This window comes from Odontesthes bonariensis, chromosome 21, assembly GCF_027942865.1.
Source record: "Odontesthes bonariensis isolate fOdoBon6 chromosome 21, fOdoBon6.hap1, whole genome shotgun sequence".
Lineage (NCBI taxonomy): Eukaryota > Metazoa > Chordata > Actinopteri > Atheriniformes > Atherinopsidae > Odontesthes > Odontesthes bonariensis.
The window spans coordinates 25,144,373-25,170,822 of record NC_134526.1 but is presented as its reverse complement, the minus strand read 5'-3'; the positions used below and the strand labels follow the sequence as shown (position 1 = coordinate 25,170,822).

The following is a 26,450-nucleotide window of genomic DNA, read 5'->3' as shown; positions in this document are numbered from 1 at the left end:
CACCTGCTCATTTAAAGGAAAAAACACACCCCAAAGTGCCACCACAGACACCGGCGACAGCCTCCGCTGACGTCATGCACGTGCACACAAAATAAGAATAATACAAAGTAAAACAACTCATAATCAATGTATGGCTCCTACACATGGGCCTAGTTGGCCTAGTTCCACTGATCTTTTCAAAGGTTTTCAAGCCTTGTTCTATGGCTTTAGGTTTTCAAGCCTTGTTCTGTGGTTTCATATCGCTATGGGAACACATTTACATTTTCAATCACTGGTTTGTTCTCAACTGGTTTTATTTATTGTACTTTAGGAACATTGCACAGTCCATTCAGCCAGGACAATGGACTGAGAAGACTGGCTGTGACTTCGACGTAAATATTTAAAATCAAGCTTTTATAGGTGTTGTTGACATGTGTTGTTATGTGTTTCCATCATGTCGATTGTACTGTAGTTACACCCCCATCATATTCACAGTCTGATACTTTGTTATTCAGGGTTTCCCACAACAAACCAGCGGGGTTAACTGTGGAGTCTTCATGCTCATGGTAAAGTACAAGTTTTAGCTGGTTCTGATACACTTACACTTACAGTTACTGTTTGTGTGCTTTTTTCCCCTTTGTTGTGTAGTATGCGCTCAGCTTTTGCATCAGCTCTCCATTAAACTTCTCAGAGGTAAGTTGTATATTCATCATTGGCTGACATAATTAACATTGTCCATATGTCTAGTCTTCCCAGATACAAATGTTCACAGTTGTTTCACACAATTGGTTTTATGTAGGAGGACATGCCATCAATCCGCAAATGGTAGTGTTTGGAGGTCATGGAGCGGTTCTCCATTGAAGGGTAGGACCATTTAAAAGTGGATAGACATTTTTAAACTTCTTGTTGATTTCACATCACTACATGTAGTATTCATTGATTTTCTCTGCAGACACGGGCAACGCTTTGCATTCTGGACGCAGGAGGCTAAAGATCTGCTCTGCGGGAAGCTGGAGCCTCTTTATAGGCTTCCTCGTCGGAAAGTCAAGGTAAAACACTAAAAACCTAACAAGAACCCACCACAAACTTGATCCAACCAGTCAGCTGATTGTAAGACAAGTACACAGGTGTACTGGTTACCCGGATAAGTTACCTCTGTTGGAAGGAAAGACTGAAGTGTGTGTGCGCACACCTGACCCTTTACTGTCTGTGTATGTCTTCCTCTCGGACCGGTGATCCCTCATTCAACCTGGTGACTGAAAAGGACCCTGTGGAGGACCTGGTTGTGGATCCTGTGGAGGACCACGTGAGGGAGGCCGAGAACATGCCAATGGTAAGCAAATTGGCATGAAACTACAATAGTCCACCATTTAGCAATGTGAAGCTATAGTTCCCCTGTGCCCTGCCCCGTTGTGTACAAAGTGTTTTTAAGGGTCAGGGGTCTGTTTTATTTGCTGTGCTTTTATGGTTATGGTATGCTTTTAATATGGTTGCATGATACCTCTACATTGCGAACTTTGTGCTGTAAACATCTGTGTGCTGTGATTACTGTGTAGAGGTGTGCAATTATTTATTATTTATTTATTTATTAATTATTTATTTTCTTGTTTGTGTTGGTTTTCTTTGTTTGCTGTGCCTTGATTGCTGTGTTTTTTTTTCCCCTTTGTTTGGAGTTTGTTTATTTTCTTATTTGTTTTAGTTTTCTTCGTTTGCTGTGCAGGAAGTTCGCAATGTAGTTGTTTCGTTTTTCCAATTACTGTCCACCTCTTAGTGTTCATCATCTCCTGTTCTGGCAGGCCTACATTGGCTGCCTGTCTCCTATAGAATTGACTTTAAGATTCTGCTAACAGTGTTTAAAGCATTACACGGTCTTGCTCCCTGTTACATCTCTGACGTGCTCTCTTTTTATGCCCCTGCCCCTAACCCTAGTGACTGTCTCAAATGTATACCTCTACATTGTGAACACAGTCCACTGCTATGCAGTAAGATCATGTACTAACTTCTGTGTTGGTTTTCTTTGTTTGCTGTGCTTCAAGTTCGCAATGTGTACTATACATGTTAATATCAGAGTAGCACTGTGCTTTTATTACTCGCCTGCCCTCTCTGCAACTCTGCACATTTAGAATGTTTTATACAAGAAGAAGAAAATAAAGGAAAGTATATGTTTTGCAACAACTGTGTCCTCAAGTTCTTTCAAACCTGCAGGGGAAATTGTTTGTGTACAGCAGCCCTAGTGATGTCTCACCCTTAATGAGACTGGCGTAGTCAAAGTTTTGACCTGTGTAACATCCCCTGGTTACACATGCACCAGGTTTTCATAAATTAGACACTTGTTGATACTTAACGGTTAGTGGAATTTCAAATAGCGTTAATTTTTATTTTATTTTGTAGCATACAGAAGTAAAGACAGATTGCCCCCAAAAATGTCAGGTGGCACAACAACAGAAAATTGTCTTTGGTGTGGCTCCGGTCTTTCTCACAGACATTAGACGGTGCCCAGGTACCTAAAAACTTCCACGTGCTCCACTGTCTGCCCTTGGATGGAGTGGCTGGAACACAGAGTGAGTGTGTATGTGTGTGTGTATATATTTTTTATTATTATTTTTTTTTGTCATTCACCAATGTATGCAAAAGTAATCATATAAAACCAGTTAGTATATATTTTGCTAAATTAATCGTATAAAACCAGTTAGTCTACTGTTTATGTACCCTTAATTTTGAAATGGAAAATGTTTTTTTTTTTTGTTTACTACTATATTTCAATATTGACTATGCGCATTCAGCTCTTGGTTGGTCTTGTGCTTGACTCCCAACATAGATTAGTGTAATCCTAAAGTTTTAAAACAATGGTGTTTACAAGACTTTCAGTCCAGTCTGCTTGACAGCGCGTGTGTAGTGGTAATGAAGAATCATTCACGGCAGAGAACAGGTAGGCTAATGGTAGACAATAGCACCAAACGGCGTCGTACTAATCTTATATTGTTATTGTTTCGTGTCAACCGTGAGATTACTTCAGCACAACGGTGTGCTCATGGGCGACTCATAGCGCTACTCACATCGGGTGGCAGTGGCACAGCCCTTACAGACAGCTGTTCCATTTCCTATTCGCCCCATTATAAAAAAATTTGGCTGCAGTTCAGTTGATTTTCTCTGGGGGCGCTGGCGAGCGAGTGCAGAATGACCATTTTCCATAGGGCTGGCGCTAATAACTCAAAAAATGTCCCCGCTAGCGGCTGAAACCTGAAAATAATACTGTGATTTCTGACAGAGGGATGTGGATTTATATCGAAAGTACAATAACCTGGGAGTTAAAGCTTTCTGTTTTCTTACAGGTCTGGCATTTGCGAGTCAGTATCCGCTAGCATCTAGCTAACGGAATCTGAATAACGCACGGCTGATTACGACCGGCTGCTTTACGGCACTCGTCCACTGTGCCAGAGTGCTAACCTGGTGCCGCTAACAACAACCAAAGCTAAACCAGAGGCTAGTCAGAGAGTATGTAAAAGGGCTGTGCTGAAATCTGTAACTATTTGAGCTAACACCTCTCTGCTAGCTCAGCGCTAGGACTAGATACAAAACTTTGCAGTTAGACAAGGGAAAAGGAGGTCTAAACCTTCCCTGCCTGCGTGACTACTTTTACGCAGCCCAGTTAAGACCCTTGGTGTGCTGGCCTGGTTCAGCCCCTTTTATTCAGCCAGGTGGAAGGATATCGAAAATGCTATCTCTGGTGAGATGCCTCTAGTAGCAATAATTGCGGATGGTGAATTACAGAAGAACATGCTAAATCAAAACAACCCCTGGATAAATACAGGCCTGAAGACTTGGCAGAAGATAATAAAATTTTGTAAAATTGAAAAGCCACTTAGAAAGCTGAAATGGTGCGCATATGACACTGACTTCCCCCCAGCTAAATCGGATGCCAGATTTAAAATGTGGAATGAAAAGGGCTTAACAACTTATACCACCTTTGCACCGAGAGGGAATCTGAAAAGTTTTGAAGCAATGCAGAATGACCATAGCCTGCAGCGTCAAGACTTTTATAGATACCTTCAGGTCAGACATCATTATAACCAAAATATAGCTGGAACTCTAAAGGCTGGGGAAAAGGGGGTATTAGAAGTGTTTGAAAAAGCAATTAGCTCACAAATGTGTTTCAAAGTCATTTCTAGAGTGTATAGCAGCCTCCGTAGTGCTAACTCCGATGATACTTTTTATATTAAAGAAAAATGGGAAAGGGAAAGTGGGATACAGCTCTCAGCTGAGAATTGGGAGTCTTTGTATTCTGCAGTGGGAGACCACATGTTCTAATTCTTGGCGAGAATTTAGTTGGAAAAATCTGTCCAGATTCTTTATCACCCCCTTACAACAGCGTAAACAAATACCCAATGTAAGATGCTGGAGAGCTTGTGGACTCATTGAGGTAAACCATTTTCATGTTTTTTGGGAATGCCCTGCCCTAGCAGCATATTGGCAAGACATACACACACACATGGAAGCTGTTTTTCAGTTCAATATCCCATATAGGTTTGACACAATGTTTCTAGGAAACATTGAATTTGATGACTGGGACCACAATGATAAAAGACTACTATTGATGCTTTTAGTTGCAAGTAAAAAGGCTATTACCAGAAGATGGTTAAAACCAGATCCTCCTAAACTAACTGACTGGTTAGATGTCATTCATGAAATATGTGATGGAAAAAATGACATACTCACTAAGAATCCAGATTGAAAAATTCTCTAGAACTTGGACCAAGTGGACTGAGTATATTGCTATTGAAAATAAGAATTGTTGTTCTTAATTGCTTGCCTGGTTAAATAAAGGTAAATAATAATAATAATAATATTGCATGTATAAGAGAGGACTTTTGTTAGCTGAAGGTGTAATTTTGTTTTATCCTCTGTCTTTTTTCTCTTTCTCTTTCTCATTATACTAACTTTTTCTAGATATACCTATTGAAATGGAATGTAAAGTGCAAGCTCCCCATGCTCATGTTCTTTATCTTTATATTTTTTCTTATTTTCTTTTCTTTTTTTTTTTTTCTTTTCCTTTTTTTTCATTATATAAAAATAATGATTGATGATAATGTTTCCATTATCATCAATTATGTGTCTAACAGACCAAATTTGTTTAGTCATCCAGTCTTCCATAAACACAGACTTCCTTCCACTCAATATTACCCGATTATTCCACAATGGTACATTATGAGGGCTGAAATTATGCTTGAACATCAGTTTCCAATTTAACAAAAGCTGTTGATGAAATTTAGATAATTTTATGGGCAGTTTTGAGATTTCAAAATCACAGACTAAGAGAAAATCAATGCCTCCAACTTTCTTAAAAACAAGAGAAGGTAGCGAGAACCATATGTCATCATGATTTCTTAAAAAAGAACGAAGCCATTTGATCTTCTATATACCATTCATAATTTCAAAATCAATTGCTTTTAAACCACCATCCTGATAATCCTTTATCAAATCTCCATTTTTGATGTAGTGATGCTTATTTTTCCATATGAAATTAAAGCTCATTCAATTGATTTCTTTTATAATTCTAGGTGGGATGGCGAGGGAGTATGCTGGATAAATTAATCTGGATATTGATTCAACCTTGGTTAACATGGTTCTACCGAATAGCGTTAAGTCTCTTTGTAGCCAATTATTTAAAGTTTTTTTGCACTTGTCAATAGTATTTTGCATATTCTTTTTTTCACTAGCTTCTTCACATTTAGTTATCCAAATCCCTAGATATCTGGTCTCCTTTTTGACAGGCATATCATACAACGAAGAATCAGAACAGTCATGGATACTCATGAGTTCACATTTGTCCAGATTCAGGTGCAAACCTGAGGCCTGAGAAAAAAACTTTATTGTTTCTAAGGCTAATGGAATTTGATCCTTATTTCTTAGAAATATAGTTGTACCATCAGCAAGCTGACTTATAATCAATTTGTGGTTGTTTATGTCTAACCCTTCAATGTTTGAATTTAAAACAGTAATAGCTAGTAGTTCAGTGGCTATAATAAATAAAAGAGGTGAAATACTGCAACCCTGCCTGATGCCTCTTTCTACCCTGAATCTGGAACATGTACCTTCTGAGAGAGAAACACAGCTGTTAACATCAGTGTGTAACATTGTAATCATATCAAGAAATACTTTACCAAACCCAAAATATTTAAGTGTGTTAATAATGAAAGCATGTTCAATTGAGTCAAATACTTTGCGGAAGTCCAGGAGCATCATAAAACCATCATCCTTAATTAGATGATTGTAATCGATAAGATCCAGAACCAGATGGATATTATTATGGATCGACCTTCCTTTGAGAAATCCTGATTGTGTTGGGCTAATTATTTTAGAGATACCGGTTTTTAATCTTGTAGCCAAAACTTTTGTAAATATCTTGTAGTCCGTATTTAATAGTGTTATAGGTCTAGGGTTGTTTAAATTTTTTTTATCTTTTCCAGGTTTTGGAATCAATTTTATTACCCCTTGTTTCATTGTTTCCATAAGCTCTTTTTGATTAATGCATTCAACTAAAGCTTGAGACAGTAAGAATTTGATATCTTCCCAAAAGTGTTTATAGAAGTTTGTTGTTATTCCATCCGGCCCTGGTGATCGATCAGAAGCCATGTTTTTAATAGCAAGATCAAATTCATTGATAGTCAAATTTTCGTCACAAATATCTTTAAAGTTATCATCAATTACCGGAATTAAATTCTTGATTTTGTCAAAAAAGGATGTGACATTTTGCTCTGAGTACGAGGATTTGTAAAGGTTACTATAAAACTTAAAAACTTCATTTGAAATGCGTTTAGAGTCTGTGCATTCTTCTCCATTGATCAATAAACTACAGATTGAATTATGTTCTTGTCTGCGTTTTTCAAGGTTGCAAAAATAGGCTGTGTTTTTTTCTCCTTCTTCTATCCATCTGGCTCTGGACCTCACATAAGCACCCTTGGCTTTATTCAAGTACATCCCATCCAATTGGCATTGCAGGTTATTAATTCTTTCTTTTTCTTCCTCAGTCCAATCTAATTTGCTATAAAGATTCATAAGTTCTTTAACCACATTTATTTCTTCTTCTCTCTTTTGTTTGTTTAGTTTTTTACTAAATGAGATTGAGAATTTTCTAATACTAAATTTGAGAAATTCCCATTTAGATATTGATGTGCTAATAATGTCATCATTTTTAATATCCAAAATTAGTTTTTTAATAGAGTTACAGTATTCCAAATTCCTTAGCAATTGGGAATTAAATTTCCAATAATCTTTAAATTTATTACTTGGATCTTTGTTTTTTAGTATCAGATTAATAGTACAATGATCACTCAAAGGACAATTAGAGAACACCGTCTCTGTAACATACTGTGAAATTGAATGAGATATCAACCAATAATCGATGCGTGATCTAATTTGACCACTGGGTTTGTACCAAGTAAATTGTTTGATATCTTTATTCAAGGTTCTCCAGATATCTATCAAATTGTTGCTGTTAGTAAAGTTTTCTATGATAGGGTTTTTACACTCTCTTAAAAGTCTTGAAGGCCATCTATCCATCCATTCATCAGGGGTTAGATTAAAATCACCTCCAACCACTATATGATCAGTAGGAAATTTTGTATTAAGTTCTCTTATGACTTTTGATATCTCATGTAACAAACACTTATTATTTCGATCACTATTGTACCCATAAATATTAATCAGAATAATGAGGATGTTTCCGGTAAGCACTCACGTCGGATCGCTACAATCCCGCTTTTTTAAACTGCGGGGTACTGCAGTACACTTTTCCTCCAATCGCTGGCAGGTTTTGTCAGTGGTCAACCAAATCAGCCAATGACATAATTTTTCTTTTCAGAGCAGGCGGGACTTCCGGTTGCTCGTATAAACTAACTAAGGCCTCCCCATGCGGTTTTGATCCGGTAGACTCTGGGCTAACACCGTAAAGGTAAGCGGTTTAAATATACTTCACTGTGGCAGATTAATAGTTTCCAAAGCTTATGTTGACGCTAAGGATTTTGTAAATTATATTTAGTAAGGTTTAGTCAAAGAGTAGCTGCCTCTGTTTGAAACTCATTGTTGGCTCGTATGAGAGGTGTAAGATAGGTTTCTGTAGCTTAGCATCAAATAGCTTAGCCAACCTACCAGTCTTTCTCAAAATTGTTACTACTCTCAAAGTGCGCGGCCTTGATCAACACATCTTACCATAGGTGTGATATTAGCGGCTCATGTTCGAGACAGAATTCCGCCGGTGTATTGTTAATAGTTGTTACCTTTATGCATGTTAGCTCGCCACGTTAGCAGTGGTTATGCAACACAATGGCTTTTCAGTTTGGTTAACGCTAGGAAGCTAACCGGTTTGGCCAACTCGACGGTGTCGCTCATGAGCTTGACTTTAATGTTTACAATGCGTGTGTATGTACACACTGTGGGTGACTTTTTTTCGTGCCGTTAACACAAAAATGCACTGTGTGGTAGGCGTCCGAGGACACTTTCTAGCAAAAAGCAGTTAAAGTTCGCTCGCCGGCCTTGTATAATCTAATGGAGCTGGGTTCAGGGTATTCCGTATCAGAGTGGGACGTACATCATAGCTGATATCACCAACAATGCAAACCCGGATACGCATACTACATCCCTAATCTGGTCAGAATAGTCTTTATTAACTTGTGGTATATAAATAAACACTACAGGATTGCACCATGCGGGTATATTTAAATTATTCCCAACGTTACGCCTTCACAAAGCGAGTTATTTAGCCCACCCTCACAGAGGCAAGCCTCTCCACTGAGTAATAAGACACGGCTGTTGTTTCTGTTTTCTAGACAAACAAAACACACAATGGCTGAGAACGACGTTGATAATGAGCTGCTCGACTATGAAGATGACGACGAGCCCCAAGTAGCCCCCGAAAGTGCCACCACTGCAGGCAAGAAGGAGGTGAAGGGTTCCTACGTTTCCATCCACAGCTCCGGCTTCAGGGATTTCCTTCTCAAGCCAGAGCTGCTCCGTGCCATCATTGACTGTGGTTTTGAGCATCCATCTGAAGGTGAGCATGGTTTTCCCCTCATTGTCTCAGGGTCATGTTTTAATGACATAGTTTTTTTTTTTTTTTTGGTCTATATCACAACTACCTTCGGTCGAGAAATATGAGCGTACTTGACCCAAAATTTGTAAGTTGTGGTATATGTGGCAGTCATTGCAGCATGCTAACTGTACGCTTTCCAACCGCCTGCATTTTATCCCTGAATTACAACAATGGGGACCAGAGACGCACTAATCGGATGTTTAAAATTTGGGATTCAAGTAAAAAATTTTGTATCGTTCCAATGCGTCGGTCCCAGAGGTATCTGATTCTGTGTGAGCTGAATTAAACATGATCTGCATTGATGTGGGAGGCACAGTAAGGGTGTTTAGGTGAAATATTAAAAAGGGTAAAATATTGGACTTTTAAAATGCATGTGAACATGTTAGTCTGAATGAATCTGTGTTCTCCAAACCAGACAAACACACCGTCTGTACAAGTAATACAAAGAAACGGTTATAATGACCATAAAAGCTGCTCACATTCACGTGTTTTTCTGTTTCATGTGACATTTAAAAAAATTTAAAAAAACCTAAAGAAAACATCTGTTGTAAATGTGGCCTCGCTCGTGTGTGTCGTGTTCTATAGAGGAATTTAGAAATGGCAGAATCTCTTAAACGCTCTCACGTGTTGTAGAGCGTTCCTGTGTTGGAGATGCTTTGTTTTATCGCTCGATTCCACTTCCGTGCATGTGTACTGGGACTAGGACGGTGGTGCACTTAGTCACGTTAAGCTGTGACTTTCCTGAGTGACAGATGGGAAGTAATGGAGTCACTAGCCCCTTTCACACTGCGACCCGCTACCTTAGCGGGTCCAAATTGCACCTTCGACCCGCGTCGAGCAATGTGAACGCTTGGCGTGTTGGTGACCCGTGTTGCCTGAAGCCGAGTTCAGGGGGTGTTGCCTAGTGGCAGAGCGTCACACGAAACACATAAAATGCTGGGCGTGTACAATGACGTGGGCACAAGCCATGCGTCGGAGGTAGGGTTAAATACACCTTGAGGACTGGTTTTTGCAAGTGTATATGCAGTTCATGGAGATGTTATTTTACGGGGTGTGGATGGTTACAACGTGGGATGCCGCCGAAGAACATATGCGGAGAATACAAGAGCACTATAGTCCCCAAAATGTGGCGGTAAATAACGTCCTCTGCTCGGAGGCTGAGGAGCTCGCGGACCTCCTTGTCTCCCCAGTTGGCCATATTAAAAAATGTCTCAAACTTGATGTAGGCTAAAACAGAGTAAAACTTGTCCTCACCTGTCGCTGTTGTTCTGAATCAGCTGTCCATTCTGTCTTTTAAACTCCTCACGTCACGCCCACGTCCGACCCGCGTCGATTGCGTTCACACCAGGCTCGGCAAAAAGACTAGGGTCCGACGCGGGTCGAGTTGACGCGGCAGCCCGGGCCGCAGTGTGAACACAACAGCGGACACGCTAAATTCGCGGATTAAACGCAGGTTATTCGGCAGTGTGAAAGGGGCTAGTAACACTCAAAAGCTTGCTTTCTGCCATCTTTTAATGTAACAAACCAAAGTACTTGTTGTTAGCCAGTCGCAGTCAAGCTTAAAATAGTGCAACAGTTGATGGGCTTTTTTTCGTCTGCAGTGATCTGACAGAGTAAAACACCTAAACTTAGTTGGTATGAACTTAAGCGTTAGTTGCTGTAATTAAGGGAACCTTAAAACAGTTAATGGTGGAACGTGTAAACTGGACACCCGATTCTTCTATAGATAGTATGTTATAGTGAAGTCTTAAATGCATTAAAAGGCCATCTTTGTTTACCTGGAGTACTTTGTTTCTGATATTCAATTGAATTGTCTTGTGTAGTTTTGGAGAAAATGTTGGAGTTATGAAATAGTTGGTGTTACTTTATGAATATGCAGTTGTTGTTTTTTTGTTGTTTTTTTCCCAGCACGTGTTGCTGCTCTGTCCGATAGCTTTGCTGATGTTGTTGTTCGTGGCTTTAACGTTTATGGTGTTTTTTCCATTTTTCTTTATGAAATCAGTCCAGCATGAATGCATCCCACAAGCCATCCTGGGCATGGACATCCTGTGCCAAGCCAAATCTGGTATGGGCAAGACGGCCGTGTTTGTGTTGGCCACACTGCAACAGATTGAACCTGTTGACGGGCAGGTCAGTATTGTGTTTTTTAAATTCCCCAGATCTGTGAACTTAATTAAGAGACAGTGAATTCAATAAAAACAGAGCTGACCCTTGGCTTCTGATCCAAAACAAACTTCTTCTTTTTTTTTCATTTTGAGACTTCTTTTTTCAAATCTGGTCTCAATTTGGTAATTAATAGCATCATATGGAAACAAACAGCAAAGCACCTCAGCATGAAGTAGTAACAAAGGAAATTCTTAGTTTGTTGAAAGACCAGATTTATCAGAAGAATGCCACGATGTTGCCTGTTACTTCTCAGATGGTACCAGCTGTGAATTAAGTGTAATTCCCAACTGATTTATGGCGCTTTTCCACTAGCACGCCATACCTGCAACCGGGACGATTTCCCGTACCACCTCAGCCCTGGTTCCAAGCGGGCCGAAGCGTTACTAAAACGTGACGTCAGCCGACTGCCTTCCACTGATTGGGCGATTAGTGTCGTCACTGGAAGCGTCATAACGCGGATAATAAAAGCTAGCGTTAGCAACCGTTAGCTTACCTCCAGACGTCGTCTTTTGAAGCTCGTAACAAAACTCTCGGGTACTTTTCAATACTGTTTTGTCTGGCGGCCAGGAGACTTCTCTGGCTCTCTTCTCTTGCCTTCTGTGCGACAAAAAGCCGCAGGGTGAGCAGCAACACGCGCAGCCGTGTTACGACGCCCACGTCGAGGAGGCACGAAGTGTAATGGAAACGCAAGCAAACCGAGCCGTGCCCAGCTAGTGGAAAAGCGCCATTAGAGGCTTATCAGTTGAATGATGGCTGTTAGATTTACATTACGATAGCATGATGGTGTTTAAAAAAAAAAAAAAAAAAAAAAGGCAATATAGAACACGAGCTCTAAAGTGCAAGTGATCGTAGGGCCAGTTCTATATAAGAGGCATGTCTTTTTAGTTTTCAACTAAAAGTTGTTGAATGAGCAGCTCAGATTCGCAATGTATGTATCTGGATAAATGAAATGTTCATATCTTACTCTCTTATTTCCACAGGTGTCCGTATTAGTCATGTGTCACACGCGAGAGTTGGCCTTCCAGATCAGTAAAGAGTACGAGCGCTTCTCGAAGTACATGCCCACTGTAAAAGCAGCAGTATTCTTTGGTGGCCTGGCTATCAAGAAGGACGAGGAGGTCCTGAAAAAGAACTGCCCCCACATCGTGGTCGGAACACCGGGTCGGATCCTCGCCCTGATCCGCAACAAGACTCTAAGTCTGAAAAATGTCAAGCACTTTGTCCTGGACGAGTGCGACAAGATGCTGGAGCAGCTAGGTGCGTTTTTTTTCTACTTCGCTGAGTTCTGAGTCCAAACATGGGAAACGATGAGAATCTAAATGTATTCACAATTGTGTGGTTTTTTTTGGGCCCTCTTCCTGGCAGACATGAGGCGCGACGTTCAGGACATCTTCAGGATCACACCCCACGAGAAGCAGGTCATGATGTTCAGTGCGACGCTGAGTAAGGAGATCCGACCGGTCTGCCGCAAATTTATGCAGGATGTAAGTGAACAGGGCTGCCGTTTACGTTTGAATTTTTTTTCATGCCGTTTCCCCCCAAATGAATGCTTAAAATGTCCCACCTGTCGCCTCCTGTGCAGCCCATGGAGGTGTTTGTGGACGACGAGACCAAACTTACTCTCCACGGCCTGCAACAGTACTACTGCAAGTTGAAGGACAGCGAGAAAAACCGCAAGCTGTTCGACCTTCTGGACGTGTTGGAGTTCAATCAGGTAAGTCAGCGGAGCTCGAACATGTTATGCTAGGAATACCTCCCCCGATGTGGTGTGTGTTTAAATAAGAGGATAATTCCACTTGTGATTGTGCAGAAAATATCGAGAAGAAGCATGTTGGATTGTTTTTAATTTGCCTTAAAGGTTGAAACAGGAAACCATTTGTGTTCAGGAGGTAAAATGCAGCTATCAGACAGTTGGAACAATCCACCCATTTTAATTCTTGGCCTAAACCCCAACGAGTTTAATTCAAATTGCCATTATTTAGAATTTGATTGGAATATGTGTAACGCATGTGTGTAGTTGGGGTTCTGTAACGCAGTGCCCTTGCTTTGCCTCCAGGTGGTGATCTTCGTCAAGTCAGTCCAGCGCTGCATCGCTCTGTCTCAGCTTCTGGTGGAACAAAATTTCCCTGCTATTGCCATCCACAGGGGAATGAATCAGGAAGAAAGGTGAGACTCTCATATTCTCATCTTCAACCTTGTGGTTGGTAAATGAGCTCCGTAGAGGTCGACTCGCTAAGTGCGTTTTTGGAGGCCCGAGGTCTCATCTTTATACGTGCCACATTATTTTCTTCAGAGGATGCCTTCCGCAGCTGTGTTGCTAATCCCCTCGCTGGCTCTGCTCTCCCTCTTACTCCTTGCAGACTGTCTCGCTATCAACAGTTCAAAGACTTCCAAAGGCGGATCCTGGTGGCCACTAACCTCTTTGGCCGAGGGATGGACATTGAGAGAGTGAACATCGTCTTCAACTACGACATGCCAGAAGATTCTGACACCTATTTGCACAGAGTGAGAATATTTCTTGATTATCCTTTTTCAGTTTTTTTTTTTTTTTTTTTTTTTTTTTGTTCCCCACCAGTTTCATATCCTTTTAATAGCCCATTGTGTGATATTCTCGCTCACTCATACCTCTCTGCATCCATCAGGTCGCTCGTGCTGGAAGGTTCGGGACCAAAGGCCTGGCTATAACCTTTGTGTCTGATGAGACCGATGCCAAGACTCTGAACGACGTGCAGGACCGTTTTGAGGTCAATGTGGCCGAGCTGCCAGATGAGATTGACATCTCCTCTTACAGTGAGTTCTTGCATGACAGTCAATGCGTGCCAAACGCAGTACTTTGTATGTTGTTGTTTGTTTTTTTTAAGTCGGCTTTACTTGTAGGAATTTGTGGATTTAAAGGTGTAACTATCAAACCATAATGTTGCGGCCGAGGTGGGCTGAAGGTCTTCATAGAGATGATAATTATGGCAGCAAAAGGCAACAGTTGGTGCTGTCATGTAACCGCAGAGCTCTTATCAAATCCCATACATGTTTAACCTGCTGGTGAAAAGTCGGTATGCTCAGCTGTGGCTCATTGTGCAAAGCTAACGCCTCCCCTCTTTTCCTCCCCCCTCAGTCGAACAGTCCAGATGAGTCCTCCAGCCAAACAGAAGTCCCCTCTTGATGGATCTTGTCTCGTGTTTGGAAGTAGATGTACTTCACCGTTGATTCGAAAGCTCTGCACGTCTGTTCACCAAACATTTATTTTTATTGTCGGTTTTTTTTTTGTGGAAAGGGTGGGGGGGTATGGTTTTAATTTGTCTTTACGGTTTTGTTTTTTTTGCTCAATTAAAACTTTTTATAAAATGTCATTTTATCATTGTGGTCTCTCACGAGACGCTCGTCTCTACTTTTCATTGATTTCGGTGTCGAGCAGAGCTTCAGGGAAAACATTCAGAATAGATGCGAGGGGGGGAAACCTCACAGCAGTTTTAAGCTTTCCTTCCTGTCCAAGCTAGATTTGTTTGAAGTTTTGTATTTTTACCCCCCACCTCAGTGCAAAAAGATGTTAATCTTTAGTGATCAGTTGTTCACATAGTGGCATTTGAGTAATTGACTCATATGGCAGCTCTTTTTACAAATTTCTAACTGAATGCCTTCAATAAATGAGGTCACCAAGTGGACTCGTAGTGGTGAATTTGCAAATTTTGATTGTCATTGATTACCTGTTAAAGAAAAGGAGAAAAAAAAAAAAAACTAATGCTCACTATGTATGGCTTGGTTATTTCTGCTTATATCATGTTTACCAGCTTTCAAGTGTGAGAAACAAAATGGTTTCTTAGCCTCAAGTTTTAGTTTGTTTGTTTAAAACATATTTTATAGGCATGACTTGTAATACAGATGGTATTAAAGTACATTACTAGTCATAAAGTCATCATGCTTTCAAATGGGCACATAACGCTCCTAAAGGATCTGAACCCTCCCTTGTTCAGTGCTAAACTAGACATGGACTACTTCAGTATAATGATTGGCCCTTATACAGCAGATTGAAACTACAAAGAAGTTAAACGTCCATCTGTACATAGCTGCTCTATAGTGTTCCTTAACAAAACTAGACATACAGTTCCAAAACCACAGCATCTACAAGGGCAAAAGATAGAACTGGAAACCTATAAGGTTTTTGGGCAGCAGTTTCCCCTATAAAAGACTTAACGTAGCCAAGAAAGTTTAAGCAACTGCAAATATTTTCCCGATTCACAGGAAATAATGGCACACAAAAAAAAGTCTGATACTGTGACGGAAAAAGAAAAACTTCTAAAAGGTAGAATCGCCAATGTTACTTTTACAGTAAAATATACAAGTCAGTTAAAAGTGAAGCCTCAATCTATCTGCATTACATTCGCATGTGACGTAAGATCAGTCATTTATCATGGCTGCCGTAAGGTGCTCAATCTAATCCCAAGACTAGTTAAAGAAGATGCTCGGCTTCTTCGGTCGGCAAACGATCCGAGCCGCAGAATATCACAGAAACCCTAGATCTGTTTTTGTTTTTTTTTCCAGCCTTAAAGCTCCTCTCGGCCGTGGCTGTCAAGTCGGCGTTTCTCCGAAACGGACACCTCTTTAACACGAAAAGACACGAGTTCTTGTTTAGTTTCAGTGACGTTCCGCGCCGCTCAATTACAGGCCAGATTAGGCACCAGAGCGGTTCTGCCCACAAGTCACAAATTACATGTTTACCTCAGCACACACGCAGTTTTTAGATTTTATTTTTATAGCAAACCCAGAGACTGGCTGATTTTCTTTTTTTTTCCTTTTCCCCCTCACTGCCCCGCAGAGATTGTAATTTGCCCAGAATTAGGTGGTCGACTTCTTGACGCCAGAATCCCAAGCTTGTTCTTCTGGTGCTTGCTAAATGTCTCAGTTTCTTGTGGAGGCAAGGCAGGAGAAGAGTCCAGCTGTGTAAACAACCTTTGACATATTCTCTCCGAATGTGTACATAATCGACCCGTAAGGTTAAACTCTTAGGTCCTGTCAAACTTCTTCCCCTGTACTCTTTGACATCCATCATCAGATAAGGTTTTCCTGACTAATGTGACCCTGGGGTCCAGTCCCTGATCCGTAAGAGTCCTCTCCCTCTCATGACTGACAGCTCCCAGCTGTTTCGTGCCTCAGATCCATGTCGAGCCGCGCTGATGCTCCAAGCATAGCAGCACCACCTATTCTGGTGGCACTCCACTGTTTCATGATGTCTGTTTCAACAATAAATACCAATTAATAAATACCATTTAAAGACACAAACCACATTCCTCTCAGGACATTCCAGTCTTGTCAAGTCTTCCACGTGAGTCCTCATTTGGTTTAATCAATTCTAACCTAATTGGAGTGCACAGACATGTGCCTCCAGCTGGATCATATCAAGCCAGCTTTCTATTAGCAAGTCATATCTATCCCCTCAGTAAGCGTTAAGTGAATCCATAGACAAAGTAAGACAAGAAATAGTAATGCTTGTGTGTGTGTGTGTGTGTGTTTGCGTTTCTGCTTCAGCTCCATTGTTCCCAACAAAAGTCCAAGAGTTCACGGAACATTTGGAGAATGGCAGCAAAATGTTGGTTGATCGCTCTCATGCTTTTCATCAAGATTTAGTCACAGTTTTGAAGTCCAGCCAGACCAGAAACAAACTCTGAATTTGCACTAAACCCGGGGCTGCTCTCATTGCTGTATCCTAGGCGGAGGAACGACCATCTGGTTCATTTTACTTCTTCCCATTCCTTCCAGAAAAGCTTTCTTGACGTGTGAACATTGCTTGCGTCTACTCATAGATACACTAAGAGCAGCTACTCTATAATGTGTACTGCTGGGGGGGGGGGGGGGGAGGGAGTGGGGAGTGGAAAGGAGGGGTTACTGTCAGCTTTTGTGGAGGAATGTAGGTGGGTTTGGGGGTGGGGCGGGGGGGGGGGGGGGGGGGGGGGGGGGGGCGATATCACTAGTCTTTGAACTTGTGAGTGTCTCCGTAGAGCCACCGCTGCGGAGGCATCGCGGCCTCATTGAGATGGTTACACTCGTCGCTGCACTTGCAGGACTGGATGAACATCACAGAGCGGTTGAAGCGTTCTCCGTCAGGGCAGGCAAAGGTCACGCTTGCCGTGCGCGTGCGGCGAGGGGAGCAGCAGCGGCCGTCTCTGCAGACTCCACAGTAGTTGGGCCTGTACAGGCGGGTGCTCCTGCAGCCGGCGTAGGACAAGCGGTGGGGCTCTGGAGCCTTGTGGGTGCGGGAGCATTTCCTGCCCTTCTGTGAGTGAAGAAAAGGGAAAGAGTTGAAAAAGGTGAAAGATAAGCAAGACTAGGGCCATAATCCCAATACCCTCCATTGGCCCTACAACTTCTAGATGGAGTAGCCCTTTTACTTTCGTAATATATTTAACATTTTTGTACTGTGTATCCAGTTGTTGTAGAGATTTAGCCTGGCTGTGATCCAATTAAAAATATATATACATGTACATATTCTCTCTGGCATTGCTGTTACAGCTGTGACGTTAGTGATGCTGCGTAATGAATGAGCATTCCAGTTTGTTTGGAATCCGAGCTGCCATGGGTTATGTGGGTCACATAGCCCAGATCTATCGTTTGAGACATGAAAAACAAAGTTAAGGCAGTTAACTCCAAAGTAAAGGTCAGAGCAGATGAAGAACGGAGATGAGCGTGGGATAGAGTAGCCTGCCGACAATAGTTAAGGACTGACACCGCTACACATCAACACCCACAGCAGCTCGGCAAACACTGGGAGTGCTCGGTCAAAACAGGTGCGCAACAACCCACCAGGCTCATGAGAGGCTCATGGCAGGAGGCAGAGAGTGTTGTGTATGAAATGTGAGAGAGCAACAGAGTAGGTGAATCGTGCACTCTTTAAATCACATGAGTGCAGCTGTCACCCACTGTGTCGCAGTTTCAGTGCCAGAGATATTCAAACTAAAGCCTAAAAGTAAATAACAGGCGGGGGCGGGTGGGGTGGGGGGGTCATTCCTCATTCAAGCCTCCAAAAACAGCGACAGCAATAAGATGTTCAAAACGAGAGTTAAAATAAAGTGAAATACTAGAAAAACAAGGCATATCTAAGTTGTAAAACATCTTGATAACAGGCGTAGACGAATTCCCTGCACTGAGCAATGGCCACATAAACAGACAAGGAGGTTACGAGGTCTTGCTCACAGCCAAGAAATGGCAGAATTACTTAATTTTGATATACCATTTTCGCTTCCCTCTTTAAGACAAAACAAGAAGTGTCCTTTAGGATCCTTTCAAGGAGGATCTTGCTGCCCAGGAACGCTGTTTCCACCTATTTTTTAGCCTTTTAACCTTAACAGCTGCAACTAATTATTTTTTCTGCCTTCAAAAATATGTATTACTTAATCATATACAAGTAAGATGTACTTTTATTTATCTTTTGCTTAAATAGCTTTTTTTTTTCTTTTTTTTTAACAAGGACTTTCCTGCCTTTTAACTGAGCCAGGGGAGCCATTTCCTCCTATTTTCTGGCTTTAAAGCTAACAGCTGTTACTTTATTGTTTGTTCATAATTGGGTATCATTCAAGCATTTAAATTATGACACTTTTTACCTAAAGTGAGCTGGTGTGCTTCAGGGGTATTTAAGCCTTTAAGACTATTTTCCTGTCCTTTGACAGCTGTATTTCCAGCTTTCAACGTTTGAAGATAAGCTAGCTGCTTTGGTCTCACCTTTTTGTAGCCTACAGAAACTGGTATCATCAAATCATTTAAATTACACTGCGAATAAAACACACTTTCATTTACAGTCAGCTTCAAGTGAGCTTTAGAAGCATTTCTAGGAAGATTTTTAAGTTTTTGGAAAGAGCCAGGAACGTAGTTTCCCCCAGTTTTTAAGCCTTTGAAGCTAAGCTAACTGTTGTTGCCTCTTACTGCTTACACAGCAACGAGGTAGCCTACAAGTTAAACACTTAAATTGAAATGTACTTTTATTTAAAGAGGGACAACAGTGACCTGAAACTGCACAGGTGGGGGGAACTTTGTGTAATTCAGCTCTGTGTTCATCCTGCTGGAAAGGTTTGCCACACAGCAACAGGACTGTGAATAGCCAGAGTGGACCAGAAAGGGTCTCCAACTACAGAGAAATTCAGCGGAGTGGGCTGTACACACGCCATGATATTAATACCAATGACCCCATGAGAGCGATTATTTCCAGAAACTATTTAGCATGATGCCCGAGATGCCTGGTTGTGGGCCATTAGCTTCACAAAATATCCCTTTATAAACATTTTAAAAGCACCAAACGCATTCCTCACCTTTATGGGGAGAGACATAGAGCTGCAGGGCCTAATGTTGCACAGACGGGTCTCCTTGATCAGTTTACACCGAGCATTGTCATTGGTAACACGAGAGGAAACGCCCATCCCACAGCTGCGGGAACACTGGGACCAGGAAGTGGTCTGAACCACACACTGATCTCCCACCTGCCTCCAGGCTAGGAAGAGATAAAAGAGCGTGAGGAAGACTGACAACGGACATTGCAAAAACACTAAATCAGAGAAGCGGGATCAGGAAAAGTAAGTCTGAGAAAATGCTGCCATCGGGAGAAGGAGGGAAAAGAGGTATGGAGATGCAAAGCACACTAGCCTTATTCACTGGACAGGCAACACTGACACATAGAGAGGGTGATTACAGAGAAGGGAGAGGTAGGTGACAGAGGTATGTGCTGTGCGAGAGGGAGAGAGCACCTCTGGTGTGCAAGGAGCCAGTGGAAAACAAGCCTCACATAAATGCTAACACACGCACATATTCAGAGGAAAAGGCCCACATTGAGGCCGTTTGTGCGTCAAGGGGCTAAAATGGCTAAAACATAAACAAGTTGCTTTACTGTGTAGAGGAAACAGACGGTACTCTGAGGCGACACTGCAGCTCTCTCCCTCTCTCGCTTACCCAGCAGGTGCTTGTTTCCACGTAGCTTGTCCCACTTGCGCCCAACCTCCAGCAGCTCGTTGCCCAAGGCCCCCTTCTCCTTTTTTGGTTTGTAAGGGTACAGTTTCCGGTAAGGTTTCGAATAAGGCTTCGTGTAGGGATAGGCCGGGTACGGCATGAAGGGGTAAGGTGGATAAGCAGGTAGAACGGGTCGCCGGTGTGGTGGGGGCACAACAGTGGTTCTCTTATGGCAGTCTATGCTGAGGCAGCACTGGCCCGGCACTTTGACCAGCTGCGGGGCGGGACAGGAAGGGGATGCCAGGGGCACATGGCTAGGGCAAAGGGGCACACATCCTACTGCTCCATCGATGCAGGTGCACTGGTGCTTGCAGCCAGCAAGGAAATTCTCGCCATTTTGATAAATCCGGCCGTTGTATTCACAGGAGCGGCCCTCTGCCTTTGCTGCGATGACGACAGAAGACAGACAAGCTGGTCAGTTGGTCAAAACACTTACAAGAGAACAAACATAATCTTTGGATATCAAGTATTCCTGATACAAAGAAAACTAAAAGGACATTTGTTTTGTTTTTTTAGTTTTTGTTTTTTAGTGGGGGGTTGTGTGAAGTACACGTGAGTGTTCAGTGTCCCATCTGCAGTAAACAGCAGTCAGAGCGCTCTCAGTTTAGAGAATCAGGAAGGAGGAATGATGAACAAGCAAATCTAGCAACTCCTGAAACCAGGGATAGGAGAAGTGCATATGTTTGCCATCTGAAACAACTCAAACCTAATGGCCTTTAGAACAGTTTCAAGAAATGGCCCAGTGGTGGATTTTACACCATTTTCACTTTTACGTCCCTTTCCTTCAAGGACAATGCATTGTGGTCTTTATTTTCTAGGGTCGTGACGAGTGATTCTACGCTGCCTTTGTGGGATACTTGGAGTATATAAAGAGCATTTAGAATCTCACGACACATTCGGAGAGCACTGCAAAATGGCAAACTCATTATATAGTGGGTGGTTTCAGACACAGCCACTGACTACTCTGAAGTACTTCACACAACCTCACACCAAACAGAGTTCTTTTCTCCTACAGAAGAGACTGCTACTGAACTGTATGAAACGCTTAATTTGTAGTCCAGCCCCCCCGCATAAATATTTAACTAATTTGCATAATATCTGCCAATAAACTAGTGTTGTGCACCTCATAGAAAAAGTATCCATCTTGCACTCCACTATTTAGGACTAATCAGAGCACACTAGCGGTTCTGGGAAGGGCCTTAAAGAGACGGGAGACGCCGTGCATAAACAATGCTCAGTTTGAGAAATATACATTTTATGAACCATGGACACATTTTCTAGTAGACTATCCAAAAATGAAATGATCAGCTTGCAAATGATCATAATACGGGCTCTTTAAACGGCATAATGAGTAAATAAGTGGGAGAGAGAGTACCTCCATATTTACAAAGCAAACGCTATTCTTAGACCAGGAAGGCTTTGACTTGCTTTTAATGTCTTGGCCTTTCACCCTCCCAGTGGGACTCCCCCATGCAACACCCTGGATACCCCCTTTATATCGAGACACCCCCTAATGAACGCACATAAAACTATCACTGTGTGTGCATGCGTGTCCGTGTGTTTCATGGGGCTGTTCGTGTACACACTGAAGGACTCATTTAAATCCCGGGGTTGGCCAGGTTTCAGTCACAGCTCATGAAGGTGCTCCGCTTTTGAAACGTGGCACAGGCTTCAAACCTCAAGCCTCTATCAAAGAGAAACCCCAGCCGACTGGCTCGAAAGACCGATTCCCCACCCTGAAGTTACACATTCCCTCGCTCAACGCAGAGTTGTGCCCAGTCGAAACCAAAAAAGATCCCCAACCCTCATCCCTCTCTCTCCGATTCAGCCTCCCTGCCACCTCTGTGGTACGTACCCCTGCAGATGCCATGGGTGCGGCCCACATCGTTGCCGTAGTTGCACTCCAGTCCTTTATGGTGGTCACAGGGCCTTCCCTCATGGCAGTCTTGGTTAAGCTGGCCAGCACACACCTTGCAGCACCCGCAGCCGTCGGGGACTAAACTTATGCCTGGGGGGCAGAATGGAGGCGCTGCCGAGCATTCACACACCACTGGACACTCAGCAATCACCTGCAGGAAGGAACATAGGACGCACTTTGTTTAAAGCAAGTATAAGCAGGCCGACTTATTACAGTAGGTGAGTAAGGGGAAGTCATACTGGAAGCCAGCGGGACAAAAGCTTGACTCATGTTACCCAGATCACAGAAATTCCTGAGAGTGTGTGTGGCTTAGACATCGCCTGAATACTCAGCACTGTCGCAAGCCCCATAGGGGTATCTGTAACCCTCTGTCGCCTTCCGGTTGGCATTCGCCTGGCATGCAGGGATGAAAGGGATGTTTTCTGACTCCCACCCCCCCCCCCCCCCCACCCCCCCTACCCCCCCTTTGCTCCTACATCTTTTGCAGGAGCCACCCAAACAACTCGGAGCAGGCACCGAGATCACAGGGAGCTGTCAGTCCGACTGTCCGCAGTCAGATCACCTAAAAGGGATCCTCTCCAAACCGAGGCCGGCCTCGCCGCTTTCACTCACAGCCAAGACTCTCCGGTGGGGTTCGAGGTGGAGAAAAAAATACTTGCAAACAACATGATCGTTGAGACATCCCAGAAGAAAAGTCACATAATATTCCTATAGATAATTATAAAGTGCAGCAAGCTCGTTTTGGCCTTAGGTATATTTTTATCTCCATTGGTATAACTGTTGGATAATATTACTGAAGCGTAATTATAGGTCTACAGTAGGACAGAAGAAAGTGTACAAATGCATCGTTTTTACAGACCCTATAAACTCGAACCAAGAGCCAAGATGGACAGATCTTTGTCCAAAGCCGGAGCAACTGGGGAGAACTATAATTTGGATTTAGACAGTTATCTCAATAAGCATTTGGAAATAGGCTGTGAAGGAATTAAACCACTTTCTATTTACTCAAGGTGCACCTTTGAGCTGCTTGCACTTACTTAGGATGACATGGTGCTTTGTACTCCTTTGTACTTATTCAACAGCATTACCCCTCGTTGCATCACAGAATAACATTTTACACACAAATCATTTTTGTAAGACATGATGCACTTTTACAGGCGACAAAAAGGCATCAGTAATGACGAATACGTGAGTTTTAGTTGTCCCTATAGTCTGTTGATTTAGATTATGAAGCAAAATTAAATCAAGAGCACGAAACCTTCACTGATTCTGGAGCTCATTCAGCTGATAAACCCAGTGACACACACTGGTGGTCTGCAACAACCCCCCCCCCCTTTGGAAATCGGCAAATAAAAAGCGCTTGAGCTACGTTATTAAACAGTGTTGAAGGCTTAAATAGCCAGTGAGATTTCATTAGATCGTTATTTGACATGCAACACTGGCAGTAACGAGGTGTCTGGAATATTTGGATATATGTTTACCAGACGGCAGCAGTTCAAGTCCGCTGCGGCTGAAGTTACAGTGCTCACACGTGAGTCTCGGGTCCTCGGTGTTTGTATGAGGCAGGACAGTGACAGACGGTAACCTGCACGTACTCACCAAACTGACAGTCGCCGCTCCCAAGGCAGCAAACAATAACAGTATCCCCATGCTGCCAGCTGATTCACATAGAAGAGGAAACGGCGTTCAAAGCGGTTGATCTCATAGAAAAGTAATCCTCCGCGAGCTCGGAAACAACAGCTTTTGTCCACAACGGTTAAATCCAAGCCTCGCAATTATCCTCAAGTGTCCTCCATCACTTGTGAATTTTCATCGATCCGCGTGTGAGTCTTGTTTTTATATCAGCCCCGTGCTTTTCATGGCAGACGCGCCCACCGTGGACCTGTTTCGACCAATAAGGACGCGGGCGCCCGGTCAAGGTATCCCATAAAAAGGGAGGGATGGGGCGGGGCTTGGTGCTTCAACACTGGTTCCTGAGTTTTTTGGAGGTGGGGGGCGTGGCCAAGCATGAATGCAGTCATTCATAAAAATTCTGAATTACTACATTCCAACTCGGACCTGGCTTTGGGGTGTTTATTTATTTATGTACGGGCGAAAATAATATTTTTGATGCTTTAAAGTTCCTTTCACACGCATACCTCTGTCCGGGCGCTGCTTTGTGAAAAATAAAATAAATATACTCAGCTGCTGGTCTGTGCAACATTAGTACTGGGGGGAAGCCATGGAAAACAGCAAGGAATTTCCCGCCCCCACTTTATGAAAATACTTTTAGACAAGAGCTGGACATAAAACACACGTAAAGTACACATAAAATACATAGACGAGGAAGGCAGAGTGTTCCTTGGAGCCCCAAAAACGACATAATTGTGTGTTGGCGGTGTTGGAAATGATTACGATAATCTTGAGTGCAATTAATCACCCCCCTCTCCATATCTTTTCTTTATCCCCAGCAGTTTCTCAAATCTCTCGACAAATATACACACAGCAATACCTGCCTTCATCCATTTGGTTTAAGGTTGTCACTGAAAAGTAGAGAGTGGAGGTGAAGATAATCTTCATATCTTCCCACACACACTGGAAACTGTACATCTGCATTACCTGAACTGCTGGTTAATGCATTCAAAGACACACACTGACTCTTTGTGTGGGAGGATTAAATACATATTCTCAAACATTACCGTAAGCTGTTCGTCAGTAACACAAGTTCACAGCGTTCCCTGCGTGATCTGTTTGTTGAAATTGAGCGAGAGGAATTGTGGGTGGCTAAATTGTCGTTTTCCCTAAATTGTGTGATTCAAGCAGAGGGATGTTTGCAGTTATTAGTGCCAGCATCAGGTATTGTCTCTCTTCAACTTCTGAAAATTACCCTCTGCACTTAAATGGATTACATGCAGAGTGATGTGTTTATGTTACACAGGCACACATACTACCAGCAGATGCAGGTAATTATGGGGTTGAAAAAACAGCCAGTTAATGGGCTCATATTCAAACCGGGTGACAATAACCTTTAAAAGAAAAACAAAGCAGACATAGTCCTGCTTTTACTAACAGTAAAGTACAAACTCTCCCAGTTAATAATGTTAAGTTTACGTTTCACAGGGCTTCTTTAATATTGCACAAGCGTCTTTATTTTTATTTACTTTTTAACTAAGGGACTTTAGCAATCACCTTTGGTTGCTAAATAGATGCACATGTAAAATCTGTACTGTGGTTCCTGTGTGAATTTTTGACAAAATAAAATAAATTGAAGAATAATTACGTTGAAAGCCAAACAAGATGAATATGAACAATATTTACACGATGGACTTGAACCACAGCCCCTGGGTGAACGTCCAAGACTTGACTCAGGCCACTGCCTGTTGATAGCAGTTTTCAAACCCTACTCGAGTAAAAAAAGCTGCAAATACTGCCATTGCTTGTCCTGGTTGTCCGTAAAAAATTGAAAAAAGGCCACATTAGTATGTGATTTCAAATAGCATGTTGAAGTTTTCTGAGTCAGGAGAGTGACAGCAGAGTTGGCGTATAGAATGGCATGTTCCACTGGGCCAACTATCATACGTGATACATGTTACATATGGGATTTTGGGGCACCTTATCTGTGAGCCACCATTCTGCCTGAGTAATTTATAAACAGATCGGCATGGGGCATATGAGGAGCATCAGTTGTGAAAATGGCTGAGGCAGGATTTCTCACATTCTCTCCAGGTACTCCGACTTCCTCCCACTGTCCAAAAACATGACTGTTAGGTTAATTGGTGACTCTAAATTGCCCCTTGTAGTGAGTGAGTGTTTTTTTTCTCTGCATGGCTTTGTGATGGACTGACGACCTGTCCAGGGTGTAACCTGCCTCTCGCCCAATTACAGCTGGGATAGGCTCCAGCCCCCCGTGACCCTATTTTGGATTAAGCATGTATAGAAAATAGATGGATGAATGGGATTTCTCACAGTACTTCGAGGTGATAATGCACTTCTGAAAATACCAAGTGTCAGTATCTTTTCAGTCCACCTTCAATATCAAGCTTAAAGGGATAGTCCGCCTCTTTTGACATGAAGCTGTATGACATCCCATATTAGCAATATCATTTATTAAATTTGACTTACTCCCCGCTGACAAGAACCTCTTGGGTCGCTCTTGTTTTTTTTAAGCGGTCAAAAGTGAAAAGTGAAAGCTACTAGGTTCTGAGAATGTTGCGGCTTAAGTGTTTTTTCTGTAAAATACTTATCTTGAATCCTGAAAAGAAGTATAAAGTTGCATGAAATGTAAATACACACATTGTAGGCTCCTCAGTAAAGCCCTTGACTAAAAGTATTTAGCAT

The 26,450-nt window shown here is 42.4% G+C and overlaps 2 protein-coding genes and 2 long non-coding RNA genes across 4 annotated transcripts; 3 read left to right on the top strand and 1 right to left on the bottom strand.

Annotated features, from left to right (window-relative positions):
* The first annotated feature begins 309 nt into the window (after positions 1–309).
* Positions 310–674, top strand: LOC142371441 (uncharacterized). The gene is made up of 3 exons (XR_012768036.1): positions 310–371; positions 495–545; positions 628–674. It is a non-coding gene; the product is annotated as an uncharacterized LOC142371441 (long non-coding RNA).
* Positions 675–794: 120 nt separating this feature from the next.
* On the top strand, positions 795–1,339 carry LOC142371440 (uncharacterized). The gene is made up of 3 exons (XR_012768035.1): positions 795–843; positions 932–1,028; positions 1,244–1,339. It is a non-coding gene; the product is annotated as an uncharacterized LOC142371440 (long non-coding RNA).
* Positions 1,340–7,823: 6,484 nt separating this feature from the next.
* Positions 7,824–14,580, top strand: ddx39ab (DEAD (Asp-Glu-Ala-Asp) box polypeptide 39Ab). Its single transcript, XM_075454657.1, has 10 exons — positions 7,824–7,930; positions 8,805–9,028; positions 11,070–11,197; positions 12,214–12,490; positions 12,599–12,717; positions 12,816–12,947; positions 13,290–13,399; positions 13,594–13,738; positions 13,876–14,023; positions 14,346–14,580. Exons 2-10 carry the CDS (start codon positions 8,821–8,823, stop codon positions 14,360–14,362), a joined length of 1,284 nt encoding a protein of 427 aa, XP_075310772.1. The 5' UTR covers positions 7,824–7,930; positions 8,805–8,820; the 3' UTR covers positions 14,363–14,580.
* Positions 13,118–24,024, bottom strand: LOC142371939 (CCN family member 1). Its single transcript, XM_075454658.1, has 5 exons — positions 23,733–24,024; positions 22,071–22,284; positions 20,159–20,599; positions 19,525–19,703; positions 13,118–17,498 (listed from the first exon to the last, which is right to left on the bottom strand). The coding sequence occupies exons 1-5, from the start codon at positions 23,781–23,783 to the stop codon at positions 17,193–17,195; spliced, it is 1,191 nt and encodes a 396-aa protein (XP_075310773.1). The 5' UTR covers positions 23,784–24,024; the 3' UTR covers positions 13,118–17,192.
* Positions 24,025–26,450: the final 2,426 nt, after the last annotated feature.

Excerpts from the sequence above, each read along its gene's own strand:
- LOC142371939 (XM_075454658.1), bottom strand. The coding sequence starts at position 23,783 with ATGGGGATACTGTTATTGTTTGCTGCCTTGGGAGCGGCGACTGTCAGT. Across the intron at positions 20,600-22,070 it reads CACCCATGGCATCTGCAGGG|CAAAGGCAGAGGGCCGCTCC; the intron begins GTACGTACCACA and ends TCGTCATCGCAG. Across the intron at positions 19,704-20,158 it reads TGGAAACAAGCACCTGCTGG|CCTGGAGGCAGGTGGGAGAT; the intron begins GTAAGCGAGAGA and ends ATCTCTTCCTAG.
- ddx39ab (XM_075454657.1), top strand. The coding sequence starts at position 8,821 with ATGGCTGAGAACGACGTTGATAATGAGCTGCTCGACTATGAAGATGAC. Across the intron at positions 9,029-11,069 it reads TTTTGAGCATCCATCTGAAG|TCCAGCATGAATGCATCCCA; the intron begins GTGAGCATGGTT and ends TTATGAAATCAG. Across the intron at positions 12,948-13,289 it reads ACGTGTTGGAGTTCAATCAG|GTGGTGATCTTCGTCAAGTC; the intron begins GTAAGTCAGCGG and ends CTTTGCCTCCAG.